The sequence below is a fragment of the Erythrolamprus reginae genome, chromosome 3, assembly GCF_031021105.1.
Source record: "Erythrolamprus reginae isolate rEryReg1 chromosome 3, rEryReg1.hap1, whole genome shotgun sequence".
In the NCBI taxonomy this organism is placed as follows: Eukaryota; Metazoa; Chordata; class Lepidosauria; order Squamata; family Dipsadidae; genus Erythrolamprus; species Erythrolamprus reginae.
The window spans coordinates 71,320,255-71,337,910 of record NC_091952.1 but is presented as its reverse complement, the minus strand read 5'-3'; the positions used below and the strand labels follow the sequence as shown (position 1 = coordinate 71,337,910).

Sequence of the window (17,656 nt, the reverse complement as noted above, 5' to 3'; positions counted from 1 at the left end):
TTCTCATTAATATTTCTTGAAAACCTGCGATGAAGTGAAGCTGCAGTAGGTGAAGCGCGGTATAGCAAGGGACTACTGTAATTATTTTGAAACATTTTTCATTTTTATTATTTTCCTTGTTTTACATTCTTGATTCATATAGAGTGGTACCTCGGTACTCGAACGCTTCCTTTCTCGTACATTTCGGATAACGAACAAAGTTTTCGGCAAAAATTTGCTTCGGTATCTGAACAAAAATTCAGATACCGAACGGCCAGAGAAAATTTTGTTCATTATACGAAATGAAGCTGCTGGAGCGGCAGTAACTGCTGAGATGGCTCCGGCGGCTTCCCTTCATCACGTGACGTTCCTGGCACTGTTGCTACTGGAAGGGAAATCGCCACTGTTGCAGCCACAGGGAAGGAGAAAGTTTTTGAAGCTGCTTACAGGTAATAAAAGGAAGCAATGAGGAAAAGAGCCCCCAGAAGCTGCCAAGATTGCAGCAGCCCCCACCCTTCCTTCAGCTTGGAGCTCTTAGAGAGCTCCTCAGCCCCCTGAAGCTGCCGGGATGGCAGCTTCTGGGGGCTCCTTTCCTCATTGCTTCCAGCAGCCCCCACCTTTCCTGCAGCTTGGAGTAGCGAATTTATTTATCCCATTGGAAATAAAGAAAATAGATTTAATTGGTTCCCAGCGAGTTAACAGGGGCTGGGAACCAATTAAATCCATTTCCATTATTTCCTATGGGATAAATAAATTTGGTACTCGACCAAATCGGTTCTCGACCACACTTCTGGAACGAATTGTGGTCGAGTACCGAGGTACCACTGTATATTCTTATTCCTATCTTGCTTGAATCTGAAAGTCATCATTTCATTACTATGCATCTTTGTTCAGTTCTTTCCTGTTTAAAATTTTGGGATTTTTTTTTTCATTTCGTTGTTTTTAATATCTCTACCCATAGCTCCTAGTCTCTTTCACTTGTTAAGAATATTTAACCCATTTATATTGAACATGAGTTCTAACTGTGTATTGTATCTTCCTAATCAAATATTTCTGGTACCTGTTTTATCTTTCATTTTCTAAAAGTAATCCACATAGTTGGCACCGAAAAAAATTGATGCCGTTCCACAATCTGTACCTTTTATATTATATAGCTACGTAATTTAGTTCCCGTGTTGTCTATCCATGTGGTCAGGATTTAGTAATGTTTAATTTGTTCTCTCATAAATACATTTGTTTTCACTTAAATACATTTGTTTTCTTAGGAGCCTCCCCCCCCCCTTGCATGAGGTTTATCTTTTTACTTTCTATTTTTCATTCTCTGGGGGTTTTTTGTTTTTGTTTGTAAGGATGATTATAATTCAAATGAGATTGTCCGCTGCTTTTAGCTCACCAGAGTAACCAGAGCAGCTCACAGATTATTAAAAATAGCCTGCTAACAATAAAGGTGCCTGTAGCAGCATACAAATCCTCTTGTCTCTTTATGAACTGCAAAGAACTTGGGAAGTATTCTTATCCTTCTAAAGAGACAAATCCAGTACATTGCATTGGGATTTGTAATAGATGCTGTAAAAGATTATGAGAGAGGTTTCTGCTCTGGTCTTGTTAGTTCTTTGGCATCTACATTGACCATTGGGCCAAGGTCAGTTTTCAAACTCTGTGTGGCTGCTTAGATTATGACTTTGTAAACTTGCAAATTATTCTTTGTATAGCAAATAGTAAATTGCAACTGGCATACTTTGTTCTTAATTCTCTCAATCCCTTTCCAGTTATAGCAGGACATAGTTCAGAGTAACTGTATCCTAGCATGCTATTGTTTATTTCATGGAATCATAAAACTGAAAGGGACCATTTAAGCCAATCAGTCTAGCCTTTGTTCAGTGCATAAATTCAATTAAAAGTGCCCATAACTGTCCAGCCTGTTTCGATACATCCAGGGAAATGGAGCTCACATTCTTATTGGTTATTGATTTTTACTGTTAAAGTGCTCTTACTGTTGAATTTTTCCTAATATTCAACAGAAATCTGCCTCCTTGATACTTAAGACCCCTATTCCTGGTTTTATATTCTTAATTTATGGTATGTTCTCTCCATTGATAGTATGTGAAGCAATTTTGTATATTTATATTTACAGTTTGTTCTTTGAAACAGTAATGGTTTCATATAGAGCTAATGTGAACATCATCCCCTATTTATATAATATAAAAATATACTCTATCACAGTTCCTGTTGTACCTTTGTTCTATAGGAATTCATTCTAAACCTACATGCCCATACATCTTCTTATGTTATGCCCATCTTCTAACTATCATCACCATGGCTAATCAAGATACTTGTTTTCACTCTTCAAGTCAAATTTAGAAACACATTTTGGGATAGGAAACATTTAGAAACATGAAGCTGGAAGGAGCCTTAGAGGTCTAGTCCACTGAAACAAAGTTAATCTGTAAACAAAGGATACAAAATCTTAACAAGGCAAGTCCACCAGCTTTAAGATAACCAATTCCATTTTTGAATAGCTGTTGTTAAAACGTATTTCTTGAAGTTTAGTTGAAAACCCATGTCTTAGGAGTTTATTGATTGTTTTCTGCCCTCTGGAATAAATACAGAATATATTTGCTGTATTTACATTAAAATATTAGCATGCAGTTTGACCTCAGCATTGTTATTTGTTTTCCCTTTAGCTATATTAGTGTGGCTACATTAGGATTTTTCCTGCTTATGAACATGTATATCTGTATTAAAAGCATCAAGAAACATTGTTTCTCATAAGCCATCCATTTTATCTTAAAAGAAAATTCCCTGACCTAGTTAGGATAGGGTAATTTTAAATTGAAATGTCAGAAGCTTTTACTATCCAGTTCCTTAGGATGCAGATCTCATGTGTTTTCTACAAAATGTACACCTGAAACTAAACACAGCTTTTATTTTGTACAATATATTATATATTAGTAAACATTTGCGGGAAAGGGTTTAGGAAATATTTTACATGAGATCCTCAATGGCTTGCCTAAGTTTTTCTTTTTGCCGGTGCTGTATTGAAAAGATGTAGTTCATCACTCATCTTTGAGTCAAATGTAGTTCCCAATGATTTCATGGATATGTCCAATTAGTTTTCTTGGCAATGATATAAATGTGATTTGCAATTGCCTTTTCACACGTGGTATTTTTTGTTGTAATTCTATCTGGGTATTAATCAAATATAATTGTGTATGTTTTTGAGGTTAGGGAGACCAGGCCTGAACCCAGGGGAAATTTCGCTCTTTCTTTCTCTCTGTGCGTGTATATATGTGTGTGTACGCGTGCGTGTGTGTGCAAGTGTGCATTCATATTAAATAACCTTCCATGGCTCTTTTTAAATTAGCTTTCCATTAATCCCAACCAGAAAAGTTCTGGTTTCAGTTGAATGTTGATCTTTAAAAATTCTTTATACTATTATATGTATTTGAATCCAAAAAGTTCTAGTATTTTTTACAAGACCCTTCTTACTGTCCAATTTCCAAAATAAATTTGAAGCACCTTTATATATGCAAGGCAATTTTTCTGGAATCAACCAACAGGATATAACGTTATAAAAGTTCTTTCTTAAGTCATAGCAATGTAAATGTCAGTCCTTCAAAGTATATATATCCCCTACTGTTCCATCACTATGTCATATCTAGAGTCTTAGTCCCATTTTATCATACAGTGCTGCTTTCATTTCAACATACAATTCATATTACTTAGAGCAACCGAGCCTTTTGACTGGCTGTTACAGCTAATTTAACTCAAAATTCAAGATTACTGTATGTTGTGTTATGGCAAACATATTAATGTAATTTATTTAATTGGAGAATTATCTAATTCCATAACAAAATTTGCAGATGAAATAGTTTCATGTGTAATAAAATAACAGCTAAACAAAATGTATCTTAAATATCAGGAAGGGCACTTTTGTCTTTAATTCTTTCATGTCATTAATAATTGTGTTCTTAAGTTGTCTTATTCTCATTTGAATCTTCTCTTCAAAATTTTTAGATTGTGCTATGCGGTCACAAATAATAGATCAAATTTCTCTTTCAGCTCTTCCTCCAAAGCCCTCCAAACCAATAACTCCTATCAATACAAATGAGATAAAAGAGAACTGCAGCTCGCCATTGCAGGAAGCGGAATGGTACTGGGGAGACATCTCAAGGTAAAGAATATTAAATAATATGCAGTTACATAGGTAGTATTGTGAAGATAGTAAGTTTGGTGAAAAGTTTTTTTTAACTCAATGTTAAAATTTTGCTACTTGTTAAACCATATATAGCCTAATTTCAAATAAACTTGATCTTAAACCTTTTTGCATTTAATACTGTCTAATTTAAAAAAGAATCAGGAGAAAAGGTATTTGATTAGATAATGCAGAGTATATGATTCAGTAGGTCATGTATGGTGCACTCTTAAGAGAGGTGGTAGAGGAGTAAAAATGCTTCTTTTCCTGTGGCAGAGCTATAGTTCCTATTATAACCACATTTACAACCATTATTGTGCAAATTAGAAATATTGTGATTATCAATAAAGAGTTTGCATATCTCCTTTCATTTCATAAAAAAACACTTTTCCCCAGTAACCGCCGTACATCAGTGTCATTCTTCAAATAATTGATTTGATACTTTTCTTAAAATGGTTCATAAAATCAACAAAAAAAGTAGACTACTATTTAGGTAAATTCCATACATCTTAATCATTTCTTACAACCAAGTGTATGTTCAGGAACAAAAGTTGATACAAAACAAAAGTTGATACCCTGTATACATTTAAATAATGTAAAATTGTCTTTGGATTCAGGTAATTTAAATAACCTGATGTGAAGCAATTCTTAGTTACTACACTTATCAATAACTATAACTAATCAGAAGTAACTAGTTCAAATATTAGCTTAGGTTTTTTTAAAAAAAGTTTAATTAAAGCTTCAAACCATATAAGTAAATTCTAAAAATTGATTGCCAACTATTTTAGGCAATAGTGTTTTGAAAGTTTTAAGTAGGAAATGTTAAATCGTTTTAGAAGGAAACAAGAGTACCTTAGATGTTTTTGCAATTAACATTGCTATTACGATGGAATCTCATTAAAAGTAAAAATTAATGTATTTTATTTACTTCTTGTACTTCCAGAGAAGAGGTAAATGATAAACTCCGAGATATGCCAGATGGAACATTCTTGGTGCGAGATGCCTCAACAAAGAAACAGGGAGACTATACACTCACACTCCGGTAAGTAACTGGGATATTATCATAGAAGTTATCCTGTCTGTTCTAAAATTCTCTTTAGCACTTGCTAGTAAATGGATGTGTTGCAATCAATGAATATGAATAGTAAATATGATTTATTGTCCTAGAATGTTCTTTTATGTACTGTATGTGCTGTGCTAAAAAAGTGCCACATAATACGAAAGAGTTACATCATCTGTGCCAGAGCATTTGCAAATTGTATGGAAATTGGCAGCTTAGGAGCTTTTTTCTTTTTCTATAAAACCAGATTTTGGAGGTGATGGTTTCAAAGTAGTTTTAAATGATGTCAGAAGTCTGAATTAAAAATAGGGTTGTCAGGATCTAAGCTACTGTTCATTTTCTGGGTTGTTACAATTATCCTTAGCCGTTTCCCTATAGCTGCTGTCCACACCTTTTCTTTTGTCCCAGAAAGTTATCTGAAGGCAAACTAAAGATCTCAATATAAGCAATAATAATAATGTTACAGATGAAAATTTATGATATAAATTAATTATGCAGAGGAATTGTTCTAGCATAAAGTATGTTATGATTTGTCTGCATCATCATGCAATTTGCTATGTACCTGATGATTTTTTTAATCTACCTTCTAGGAAGGGTGGCAACAATAAATTAATAAAAATCTATCATCTGGATGGAAAATATGGCTTTTCTGATCCACTCACATTTAATTCTGTTGTGGAATTGATTAACCACTATCATCATGAATCTCTTGCCCAGTATAATCCTAAACTTGATGTGAAGCTGATGTATCCTGTATCTAAATATCAGCAGGTAAGTTTTCAAAGAGCATATAGATAGATTTCATTGAATGTGGAAAAATAGGCTGTGGGTAATCTTTTATACTCCTATTTAAATACTTTAATTTACAACAGCCCAAAATATGATTGTTTTAAAACCTTTTATTTTAGAATACCGATTTCATTAATTATCTAATGTAAAAATAAAAGTTTACTATGTAAATGTAAATAAATGCAATCGCTTTTTAAATTTGTTAACAAGAATTTATCTATGCAGATGTATGTCAATTATTTGGCATAATTTTTAAACTATAATGATTGAGATCTGTTCTTCTAATATAATTTCACACCAGGTTTTTTTTTAAGTGTATCTAAATGAATCTTGATACAAAACTAAGATGAACAGATTATAATTTTATCTACTTACCATAAAATCTGCATTTGATATCTTTTTTTAAAGAAAAAAAAGAGCCAAGCAGTTTCATTGATGAAAACCTACCATGCTTTACAATGAGATTAAACAATTAATTAAGAAGTTAGTGTTGGGCATTTATCCTAAAAAGTTGACCTTCAAAGAAGTCCAAAAACTATATCATCTTTAGCTGTATAGATTTTCTTAGTAATTGAAAGGGTCAGCATTTAAAATTTGGATGGAGAAACGTTGGTAATTGAGAAGACTTTGTTCTATAGGATTAAGAAAATGGATGTTTTCCCCGAGGTAGTTATACACCAAATGCAGCATCTGAATTTCTTTCATAGAAAATTGTATCTATTTTCTGCTCTGATGTATGTAGGATCAGCTGGTAAAAGAAGATAATATTGACGCTGTGGGCAAAAAGCTTCAGGAATACCACACTCAATATCAAGAGAAAAGTAAAGAATATGACAGATTATATGAAGAATACACCAGAACATCACAGGTATATTGCAAGTTGATTTACATTCTCATGGTGACCTATGCAAAAAATAGAATTTGACAATAAATGCCTATGCAAATCAAAGAGGTGCTTGATTTTCAGTATATAGTTTTCCTTGCTCTATTCTGAAACACACATGTGACAATTTGACCACTAAAACAGCTATGGGAAGGGTTGTAGTTGTTTCAAAGCATTTGTTTGGCTCTTTTCTACCCCGCAAATACCATTTTACTATATATTAGAGGCCAATATGAAATTAGAATTCAATCAAGCTGCTGTATTAGTAGTTGTTCCATTGCAAAATTTTACATTTCCTCTAAACTGAGATTATATCACCATGTATATATATGCAAAGTCTATGTTCCAGGTGTAACTATTCTTGCAGATTGGTGGTTCCTAGTTTTGGCCATAAACCTTCTGATACAGAAAACATTTTCATACGTGCTAGACATTTTGAGATGATTTATTATTATTATTATTATTATTATTATTATTATTATTATTATTATTATTAGATTTGTATACCACCCTTCTCCGTAGATTCAACCACATACAACCACATACAAACACATATGGAATGCTGCTTCCTATTCTTTATTTCTAAAATAAATCCTCCCAGATTGGCACATTCAGGAGAAAAACAGAATACTGTATGCATTGTTGTGTAAAATATATTAGAAAAATTATCACATCATCTATGAAACTCCGTCTCATATCTTATCACTATTTCATACAAATATACCTGTGTACCCATTATTTTTTATTTTCAAGTTACTTCCCTCCTTAAACTCTCTTGTGTTTCTACATTAAGATCTACAGCTGGAAGGTTCATATTTGGTTTGGGAGGCTAGGTTCACTTAGTTCTTCATGGTTGAGGCCACTTTAATTTCTTTCCTAACCTAATTGCTTTTTTCATCATGTAAGTTAAAAATTCTGGATTTGATCAATTTTAACCAAATTTAAAGTGTTAAAAAAAATCTTGAATATTATAGGTTTTGCCCCCTAAATTAATAGTGTGCTATATTTGGTAATACATAATCATTATCCCCCCCTCCCCCCCGAGATTCGCACTGCCACCACCCTCCTTGCCTTCTGAAAGAGTTTAAAAACTCATCTTTGTCGCCAGGCCTGGGGTCATTAGATCTTTCCCCCCGACCGAGTGTTTTTAGTGTGATTTATTTAGTGAATATTAATGAATGTTTAAAAGTTAAAATTTTTAAAGGTTTTTAATTATACTAATTGGATCGATTGTATTATTATGGCTTTTATATATGCTGTGAGCCGCCCGAGTCTTCAAAGAGGGGCGGCATACAAATCCAGTTAAACTAAACTAAAACTAAACATAAGAAGTTATTTAAATAGTTTTATGCTTCTGGTTGTAAACTATTGTTTTTTAAATGGACTGCTTTGTGCAGGAAATTCAGATGAAGAGGACAGCAATAGAAGCTTTTAATGAAACAATTAAAATATTTGAAGAGCAGTGCCACACCCAAGAACGGTACAGCAAAGAATACATTGAACGATTTCGAAGAGAAGGGAATGAGAAAGAAATTGAACGGTAAGTCTACCAAATACTATACCTACTAATAATATTTAGTTCAGTATGGTAATTATTATTATTATTATTATTATTATTATTATTTATTAGATTTGTATGCCGCCCCTCTCCGTAGACTCGGGGCGGCTCACAACAGTGATAAAAAACAATACATGGTAACAAATTTAATAATTAAAATTAATTACATTGTCAGCGCCATATTGTTTGATTGTTCTCATTCAGCTCCAAAGTAGCTGCATTAAATATTAAGGAGTACCTAAATAACTAATCTGGAGTCATTACATAAGTATGCAGTTTCGAGCTATGAATTACAGGAATGTTCTTTTGAATTCAGAAAGCTTAACATACAGTCTTTTAAAAATACTTTGAATTTCTGTTTTCTGAATCAAGTGACAAATAGTTCAAGTATACATATTAATTGTAATTTTTAAAAAAAACTTAATTATACTGTTTGAAGTCAGCAGAATCTTTACAGGACAGGGAGAGAACCATGCAAGAAAATTTAATAACACAATCAGGTTGAATGATATTTTTACATATTCTAGAGGTATAATTAGAGCAGCAGAACAATACTCAATTATATAACTGAATTTCCTTTTAATTCAAATTCTGATACCATATGCCAAAATCATTTTTACACAGCATGTTGTTTGTCTTCCTCACAATATCATTTAAATATTATCTGAAAGAAGTAAATGGTCAAACTGAGGAGAAAACAAACCCCTTCTTGCTAACAGGAATGTTGGAAAGCTGGTGGAAGTGTCAGTGGCAAAAGTCTCTGCGTTCATCTGAGCATTAGTTTGGTCATGGATCCTTCCACTGTCCTTCAATACATTTTCTACACTCTCTACATCAGGCTTAGCATCATGTTTTCAGCCCTCTTTCATATATGTGCTAGGACTTTCCTGGATCAAGATATTTCATCATGTCAAAGACCCAGCCTTGGCGGCTGGCAAAAACACAAAACACCTCAGTATTTCCCTCTGAGATCCGAGTTCTTTCTTCAGTCTCATCACTTTCTGTCACCTAAGACACATCAAAGCAGTTTGTAGGGATCTAGGTACATTCTGGATACCATAAGGTATCTAGAATGTACCTAGATACATTCTAGGGTTTTTCCTGATATAATGAAGAGAATTTATCTGATTGAGGTTGACATGAGTATATACTATTAATAAAAATTTAAGCCTTTTTTTTTTAAGGAGGAACTGGAAATGGAATGTTTTCAAATCAGACAAGAATCATTCTGTGGAATGCATGCTATTGATTTGGGTGCTCTATAATTATGGATAAAATATGTGCATACTTGTAAAATCAGAACTTATTATTTTAGTTTGTAACTTTTAAAAACACTAGATTTTGTTTTATAGGATTATGATAAATTATGAAAAATTGAAATTACGCCTGGGTGAGATTCATGATAGTAAGATGCGGCTGGAACAAGATTTGAAGAAGCAAGCCCTGGACAACCGAGAAACAGACAAGAAAATGAACAGTATCAAACCTGATCTTATCCAGCTACGCAAAATCAGAGATCAGTACCTGGTGTAAGTAAGCACAAGCTAAACACCTAACCATTATTCACTATCTACTACAACATCCAGTCTCTACTTTAATTCCAAGATAATGATAAAAAACTAAACAAGATATTACAAAAGGATTTTTAAAAAGTTTGAATAGTTTTTAATTAATATAAAAGGTTCCTGATTCAGAGTAGGATTCTAATTAGAAGCAAAAAACCCATAGCTAATCGGGTCAATTTCCCCACTACTGCTTGCCTCTATTAATAACATAGTATAAGATAAGTGAGTTTCTTGACACAAAAGAATTATAAATTTAGCTAGCCTTTTCAGCGCTTGTTTAATACTATTCTTGTTCCATATTCCCTGACAATTTGAAATGAAAGGCAATGCAATGTTCATAGACTAATTAGTTCAATTTTGTCATTCTGCATTATGGTGACTTCATACATTAGTGTTATGATGATTGGGGGAATCATTGAATAAATCAGCCTTTCTCTCATTACTGAGGGAGGAAAAAGGAAGGTTATATTCTTACATGCCACAAATATTTTCAATACTATAATCAGCTGTTTTTGCCAAGAAAGAAAATGCCACATAATGTACAAACACACAAAAGAAGCACAATTGTCGTCTTCTCTCTCAAAACATTATTGCTGGGCATAGTTCTCTGATAAAACCATTTATATTGATAAAATAATGTCTAGTATTCTTTGGATCTTGGAGAGGCATTTGATGGAATGATCCAAATCATTATAGAAAATTAATAACTAATATTGTCTCTTTTTGGCAGCTGGCTTAATCATAAAGGAGTAAGGCAGAAACGAATTAATGAGTGGCTGGGAATAAAAAATGAAACTGTTGATGAGTAAGTGCAATTGTTTAATGTTATATTGCTATGAAATTGTATTTAAAAATCCTAGTAGAACTGTGTACAGATCTGTGCTGTATTTTCTTAGTTAAAAACCATGTCTAAAATCCATAAGAACAGCCAAATAACACTGATATTTTCTACTTTATATATAAAAAAAAAGTTTATTATTGTAATGGATTTTGCCTGACATGTAGAATATAACACAAAAATGTAACCAATTAATTAGTATTCTTTCAATATTGTAATTATATGCCAATATTGTAATTATATGCATGTACTTACATGCATATACTTGTACTTGTAATTATATGCATGTATTTACATATGAGATGACCGATACCTACTCCAGTTTGTGTTATGCTTTAACAAAGGTTGATGGTAGTAGTCTTTTTAAGGCAATGCTTTACTGATGTTTGTATACATTGTTTTATTCAAGAATAAGTGATCCTATTATAAAAAGTAAACCCGCATTAAGGAAAAATGATTTGTTGTTTTCCTAGTACATATTTTATAAATGAGGAAGATGAAAATCTGCCACATTATGATGAAAAGACTTGGTTTGTGGGAGACATCAATCGCATCCAGGCAGAAGATTTGCTTTGCGGGAAACCTGATGGAGCATTTTTAATTCGAGAAAGTAGCAAGAAAGGCTGCTATGCTTGTTCTGTGGTGTACGTATTGGCTTTATGAATTACTTGAAAGCTCTCAGCACACTTGCAAAGCGTAACTATATTAGAGGAGTTTTAGAGTGGGAGTGGTTCAGTCTATCCGCTTTTTGCTTTAAGGATTTCTTTTTAGTTCTTAAAAACATTTTAAAGATGATACCAGCATGTTTTAACTTGACTTTTTATAATGGACTTCCCCAGCCACAATTCCCCTAATTTTTCTCTTTTTTAGTGCATTTTTTGTTTTATACAATGAGAAAATCACTAGACCAAACAGTGAAATACAAATCTTTTAATCAAATAAGTGATAGAATTAATTGGCATTTGAGGTTGTTTTTAAAAACTGGGTTTTTCTTCATTCTCACTCAAATTCTTTTGACAAAATATTTTATTCTTCAGTTCCTCCATTTGTATGTAATCTCTTAGATACAGCTCCACATTTGTTAAAAGTATAGATGTCTTAATGGTCTAAAAATCATCTTTAAAAATAGCTTGGATTACAGAGCTTAAAAATATTTTTAAACTGTATGGTCCACTAATTTCTGAATCTTTTTTTCTTTTCTTTAACAGAATTGAAGGCGAAGTTAAACACTGTGTGATCTACAGCACTCCAAGAGGTTATGGGTTTGCAGAGCCATATAACCTATATAGCACCCTTAAAGAATTAGTCCTGCATTACCAGCATACCTCTCTTGTCCAACACAACGACTCTCTAAATGTCCGTCTTGCTTATCCTGTCTACGCACAGATGCCCTCCCTTTGTAGATAAATTTTAGGAAGATGAAGTATAGGTGAAGTGTTGGTTATCTCGAATTTCTTTTCTACAATTTTTATTAGAACCCAGAGGGCATTCTTTCTCCTTAGACTGCTTGTTTTGCACAAGAAGTTATATGATGAATGTGAATCGGAAACTTAGCAGCAACAGCTTCGGGATAGGTACCATAGTGCTACCTGAAGATCAGCTGTGTTCATAAGGAGACTGCCTCTTGATTTCCCAAAAAGAACAAGAAAACACTCTCAAACTCTGTGTTTAAAAATCCATTGAAGCAAAATTGTAGGAACATTTTTGCCTGGCACCATTAATGGAATTTCTACATGGATTTTTCTTTTCCGAGGTATTGGTAACATCTTTCAGTCTTAAACTCCAGGAAAATAGGAGAAAGGCTCACCTAAAGAAGCTTTTCCGTGTTAATTTTAGCAACTTTGCTACATGTTAGAATAACTTACAAATGAGGGCTCATCTTGATGTAGCATGATATTTGGTGAGAGGAGACCAAAGGAATTTTGGGGGACGTTTCAGGTTCATTCTTAAAAGAATATCCTCAAAGAAATGTTGCTTTATATATTACCAACAATAACAAAGTTTCAGTTTCAACAGCACTGCAGATCTTCAAATTAAAAAAGCAAACTTTATCCAACAAAACTTCTCTCATTGCTGGACTGAGCACTTATGGGGATAATTGCATTTGCAATCGCACACTTGCCAAAACTTGAAGAGAAAATTATGAAAGCTAAAACTTTCTCATGTCATTTTTATAACTGATCTGATGTAACTGCACCACTTTTCCCCATTAGTTTTTAACATTTTTCTTTTCTTATTACTATTTCAGATGTTCCTTTTAAAAGATACTAAGCTTTGGAATGTATACCAGAATGAAGCGGGCTCTTGGCATGTTTTTTTAAATGCTTCATAATTTTTGCCGTTTTAAAAACATTGTTTGATTTTGTTTTTATAAAAATAATTCTTGAAAAGTGCAATGGATTGCTTCTCAGTGGCTTGCTAAACCAAAAAAAAAATCCCTATGATGAGTGCAGTCTATATATTGTTGAAACTGGCTACAATAATTTTATTTGTAATATGTTTGACTTGCACCCTAAATCATTAATTCCATTGCACAGATTGTATGCGTATCCTTATGATTCATTGTTGTTTTACCATCAAGGAAATATTTGGGTAACTGAATTTTGTCAGACTGTTCAAGCTATAAAAGTGGTAGAATTTATCAGAATATAAACAGCTGTGCGTAGTTTTCTGCTGTTATCAGATCCATCCAGATTCTGTGTAACATCAAATAATAATAGCAAATAATGAGAACTGGATCCACTAGACCAGTGGTTCCCAATGTGGGGCCCATACCCCACAGGGGGCAATTTGATTTTTAATAGGGGCAGTTGGAACCTTGTTTAAATCAAGTTAATGGCCTTTTAGGCTTCCTCCGCATGAATAATTCACTTTTTGAATAAGAATAATTATATGTCACTGGGGTGGGAGAAGGCCTCAGGATTTTAGAAATGCTTAGGTGGGGCCTGGCCAAAAAAAAGGTTGGGAACCACTGCACTAGACTGAGAATTTGTGTTCCTAAAAATTTTGTCACTCCACATATGGTTTTCTTGAATTTTCTCTGTATACTTGAGCTAGAACAATTGCTTACACAAAGGAAGGGGGAAACAAGCAAATTCAGCATGAAGTGCATGCCAGGGGATTGGGACATGGACCTCTTCTGTCTTTACCTTGCTTTCATGACATCTTGAGCCCCCAGACTGTTACAAATGTTTACATATAGCAGAATGCACTACAGAAGGCATACGTATTATGCAGAATATGAAATTGCTGAACAGGAATTGAAAAATCTTGAGTTCTAATCATCAGCTGATGGGGCCAAAGTAGATGCTTAATATGTCCCAACAGTACTTCTGATTTGCACTATTCTATTGCCATTTAATCCAAGAACTGCAGTAGTGTCTTCAGAAAAAAACCCTGGATTGACTGTAGTTCTTTGTGAAATGTGTAACTGTAGCTGTGTAATCCCTAGGCTTCTGCAAAGATAATGAATGACCCTTTCCCGTCCTCTTAAAGCCTAGACACCACACTTTCCTTTTACTCACCAGCAAAGCTTCTACTGCTAAATGTGTCTTTGAATTTGCTAGTTTTCAGAAATGGCAAGGAGATCCTCTGGGTGCCAGGCTGGTTGTACCGTCTGATCTGGCACTTGCACATTTTTCAAGTACTGGTTAGGCTACAAAAGTCATGCCAACATCAGTGGAACTTTTCTGGGCCAGTCTTCAATAATCAATAATCACTCTTGCTATTTAAAATATAAACATAAAATGGATTGCCAGTATAAAAATCTACCAACCCCCACTACTATGAATAAATTTCACCTTGTTTACCCATTTGAACTCACTGGAATTTGTTGATTTCAGTAAATTCTGAAATGTACATTTCATTTAAACATTCTCTATTTCATGTACACCTCAGGAGCCACCTTGATTCAATTTATAAATATGGCTCTATTGTTTTCCACTCTTTAAAACCTAATTGAAATATATAGAGAATGTTTTACCATCTGCATTCAACTTCAGCAGGCGTTCTTGATTTAATGTCCTTGACTGCAATTTTTTTACATTAGTGAGACTTAGCTGACCTCAAGTGGCAGCGTTCTTAATTCTCCTGGCTGATTGTTAGGATTAGCTGCCTTACAAGCATCACTGGCTAACAGCAAAGCTGAAATGAACAGAAAACAACAAAATTCCAGAAATCAAATCAATAAATGAATGCGTACATCCAAAAAGCAAAACAAAGATATTTGCTTCTGAAAACAAAAATATTTGGGTTGTTAAAAAGTATGATTTTTTTTTTAAAGCAGATCTTGATGATCCCTTATTTGTTTTTGCAGTGTTAAATGGTAAATGGGGTGGACGAAATAGTGTTGTCTGATATTCAGAGTTATGATTGAGAATTTTTACAGTATTTTGTTTTCTTACCTTCATCTTTTATGCAATTGTTAAATTTCCTGTGATGCTTAGTGGGTCAGGTTAAAAACAATTGAAATGCCAGTACTTCTGGTACTTAATTTCTTTGCCAGTGGTACTTAATAAGAACTAATGCATACATTTAATTGGAGATTTCAAGATGCAGTAATATCTAGAGTATAATGTCTCTTTTGCACTCTTAGCTGTAATCAGAACCCTGAACCATTCATTTAATCATATGAATAGTTTATGACCTAGAGACCCATTTTAAACATATACAAGAGCTCACATGAGCAAACTGAAGCTGTTTGTTTCTCCATTCCCTCTTACACTGCCTCAGAAAGTACTTTTGTATATTTTTGTTTTTCAAAAAGGTCATATAAACTACCACTGTTACAATTTCTTGCACATCCATAGGATTCATTGGGATCATGGTTTAAGTGTGACATTCTTATGCTGGAATACAATTTCCAGCTACATCTATCAAATCCATCAACACTGAACTCACTTATATGCAATTTCTCCAGTCATGTTATATTTCTTTTATATTAATGTAGCACTTGGATTAAAATAAAAGAAACCACATTAATTCTACAAGACACCAACCTGCATAATCTCAGGAACAGGAGACAGGTCAATCTGTCTTGGAACAGGTAGATGGTGGTTTGTTTAAAGAAATAGGGACATGTTTAGTGCTATGTTACAGATTTGGGGGATAAACATTGGCACTCACTATGGAAAGTCTTGACAAGATGTACATTGACTTAATACAGTGTTTGTTCATGTAGCAATTTTGCTTTTTTGCTCTTTTTCAAATTTGGAAAAGCCCTTTTTGGTACTTGACTTTTTTTCCCTGATGAAATGTATGGTTGTTGGGTTTTTTGTTTGTTTTTGTTTAAAATTTTATGTACCTTAAATTTACAGTTAATGGGGAATAAAAAACTAAAGTGGTAGTGTGCATTGTGGCAAACCTTTTTTTTAAGATAATGGTTTATATGTGATTATATCCAAGCATTTGAATATATGGTCAAACTATTGGTTTCATATTTTTATTTGTGCACATTGATTCTTAAATCAGTGATTTACGATTTGAGATATTTGAATGTTTCTGAGGTACATTTACATACAGTCTTCTTTTGCCCTAAAAGAGAATTGCAGTTGGAAGCATAATTCTTTTCATTTCTTGAAACTCCCTATTTGCTTATATAGTATAGGCAAAGTTAACTAGATTTGATTGTCAGTAACTTTAATAGTAAAAGTTATTCTTGTTCCAAAAACAAAACTGAAAATCTTACTCCAAGGATTGGATTGTTTTGAAACACTACAGTGGAAATATGTTAGAGCATAAATCAATATTCTTTTTTAAAAAAGAATAATGGTTTGTTCTTTCTGGATTGATTAGGCAGGTGCTAAATTCAACATTAAGAATGAGGAGCCACTATTAGTTTCTGTGTTGCTATGTTTGCCTTTTCTTTATATCTGAGTCATCAGTCCTTCTCTTCAAAACTCAGGCTTTTATCCACTTTCCTAGAAGCTTTAGGAATGTCACTATTTCCTGCAACTCACCTCTTGCTTAACATCAAGAAAAATATTCTGTGTCATCAAAAAGTTGGGCTCTGCAGACCTTGTTGCTGTTGTACTTAGGCCAACACTCTATCTTAGCATACTTTTAGTGGCTATATTTCTTTGCCAATGGTAGATGTCTTCATTACCAACAGTGCCTCCTTTCCATTCTTCTATTGGTCTAGCAATCTTCCATTATCAGGGGTGAGAGGGGAGGACAGTGAAATCAAAGTGGCAATTAACTAATGCTCTGGAAATGCTGGGTGGGGGGATTTCTCTTCCTTTGGAATAGTAACACCCTCCCAACAAGTAAAACAATAGAAATAAATTTTAGTGAAAATTAGGGAAAACAGTATTTTGGAGATGACACTTAATGTCAAGTAACTTAACATGATAAATTCTACTATAAACCCCATATGCTGGAGAAAATGTAAAGAAATCTATAAAGGTTTGTGAAGTTATTCAATCTTTTTGGATTGAATTTGTTCCAGTGGGATAAATCACAATCCACAGCACTTGATTTTACATTAGTTGGCCTTACAAAGTTTTTTAATGCAAAAGCCACATTGAAATACAAAGAATCAGTTGTTTTCTTAATGGTCATAGATGGTTCCATAGCAGTAAGATTCTGGAAAAGAGGAAAGGATTTGAGTATTTCTACATATAGCAAATATGCAGAATTTCTTTAATAACACAAATGATTTTTACTTAGCCTCATATAAACTGACTTTTCTATTAAAAAATTTCCAAGCACTGCTATTTTGTCTGGCACCATAGTTTTTAAGCCAATTTTTTCTATTTAATATGTTTTCAGCACAAGTCTTGATACAAATAA

The 17,656-nt window shown here is 33.4% G+C and overlaps 1 protein-coding gene and 1 long non-coding RNA gene across 3 annotated transcripts in view; one reads left to right on the top strand and one right to left on the bottom strand.

The window, feature by feature from the left end:
- The window catches only part of PIK3R3 (phosphoinositide-3-kinase regulatory subunit 3), a 41,556-nt gene extending 28,042 nt beyond the window's left edge, over positions 1–13,514 (top strand). Inside the window, exons 2-10 of the mRNA XM_070745799.1 lie at positions 4,042–4,153; positions 5,118–5,216; positions 5,825–6,005; positions 6,766–6,891; positions 8,304–8,446; positions 9,817–9,993; positions 10,760–10,834; positions 11,341–11,511; positions 12,076–13,514. Coding sequence (XP_070601900.1) covers positions 4,042–4,153; positions 5,118–5,216; positions 5,825–6,005; positions 6,766–6,891; positions 8,304–8,446; positions 9,817–9,993; positions 10,760–10,834; positions 11,341–11,511; positions 12,076–12,274 — 1,283 coding nt within the window. The 3' untranslated portion in view covers positions 12,275–13,514. The remainder of the gene's footprint in view (positions 1–4,041; positions 4,154–5,117; positions 5,217–5,824; positions 6,006–6,765; positions 6,892–8,303; positions 8,447–9,816; positions 9,994–10,759; positions 10,835–11,340; positions 11,512–12,075) is intronic.
- Positions 1–17,656, bottom strand: part of LOC139164113 (uncharacterized) — a 91,951-nt gene that overhangs the window by 47,671 nt on the left and 26,624 nt on the right. The window lies entirely within an intron of this gene.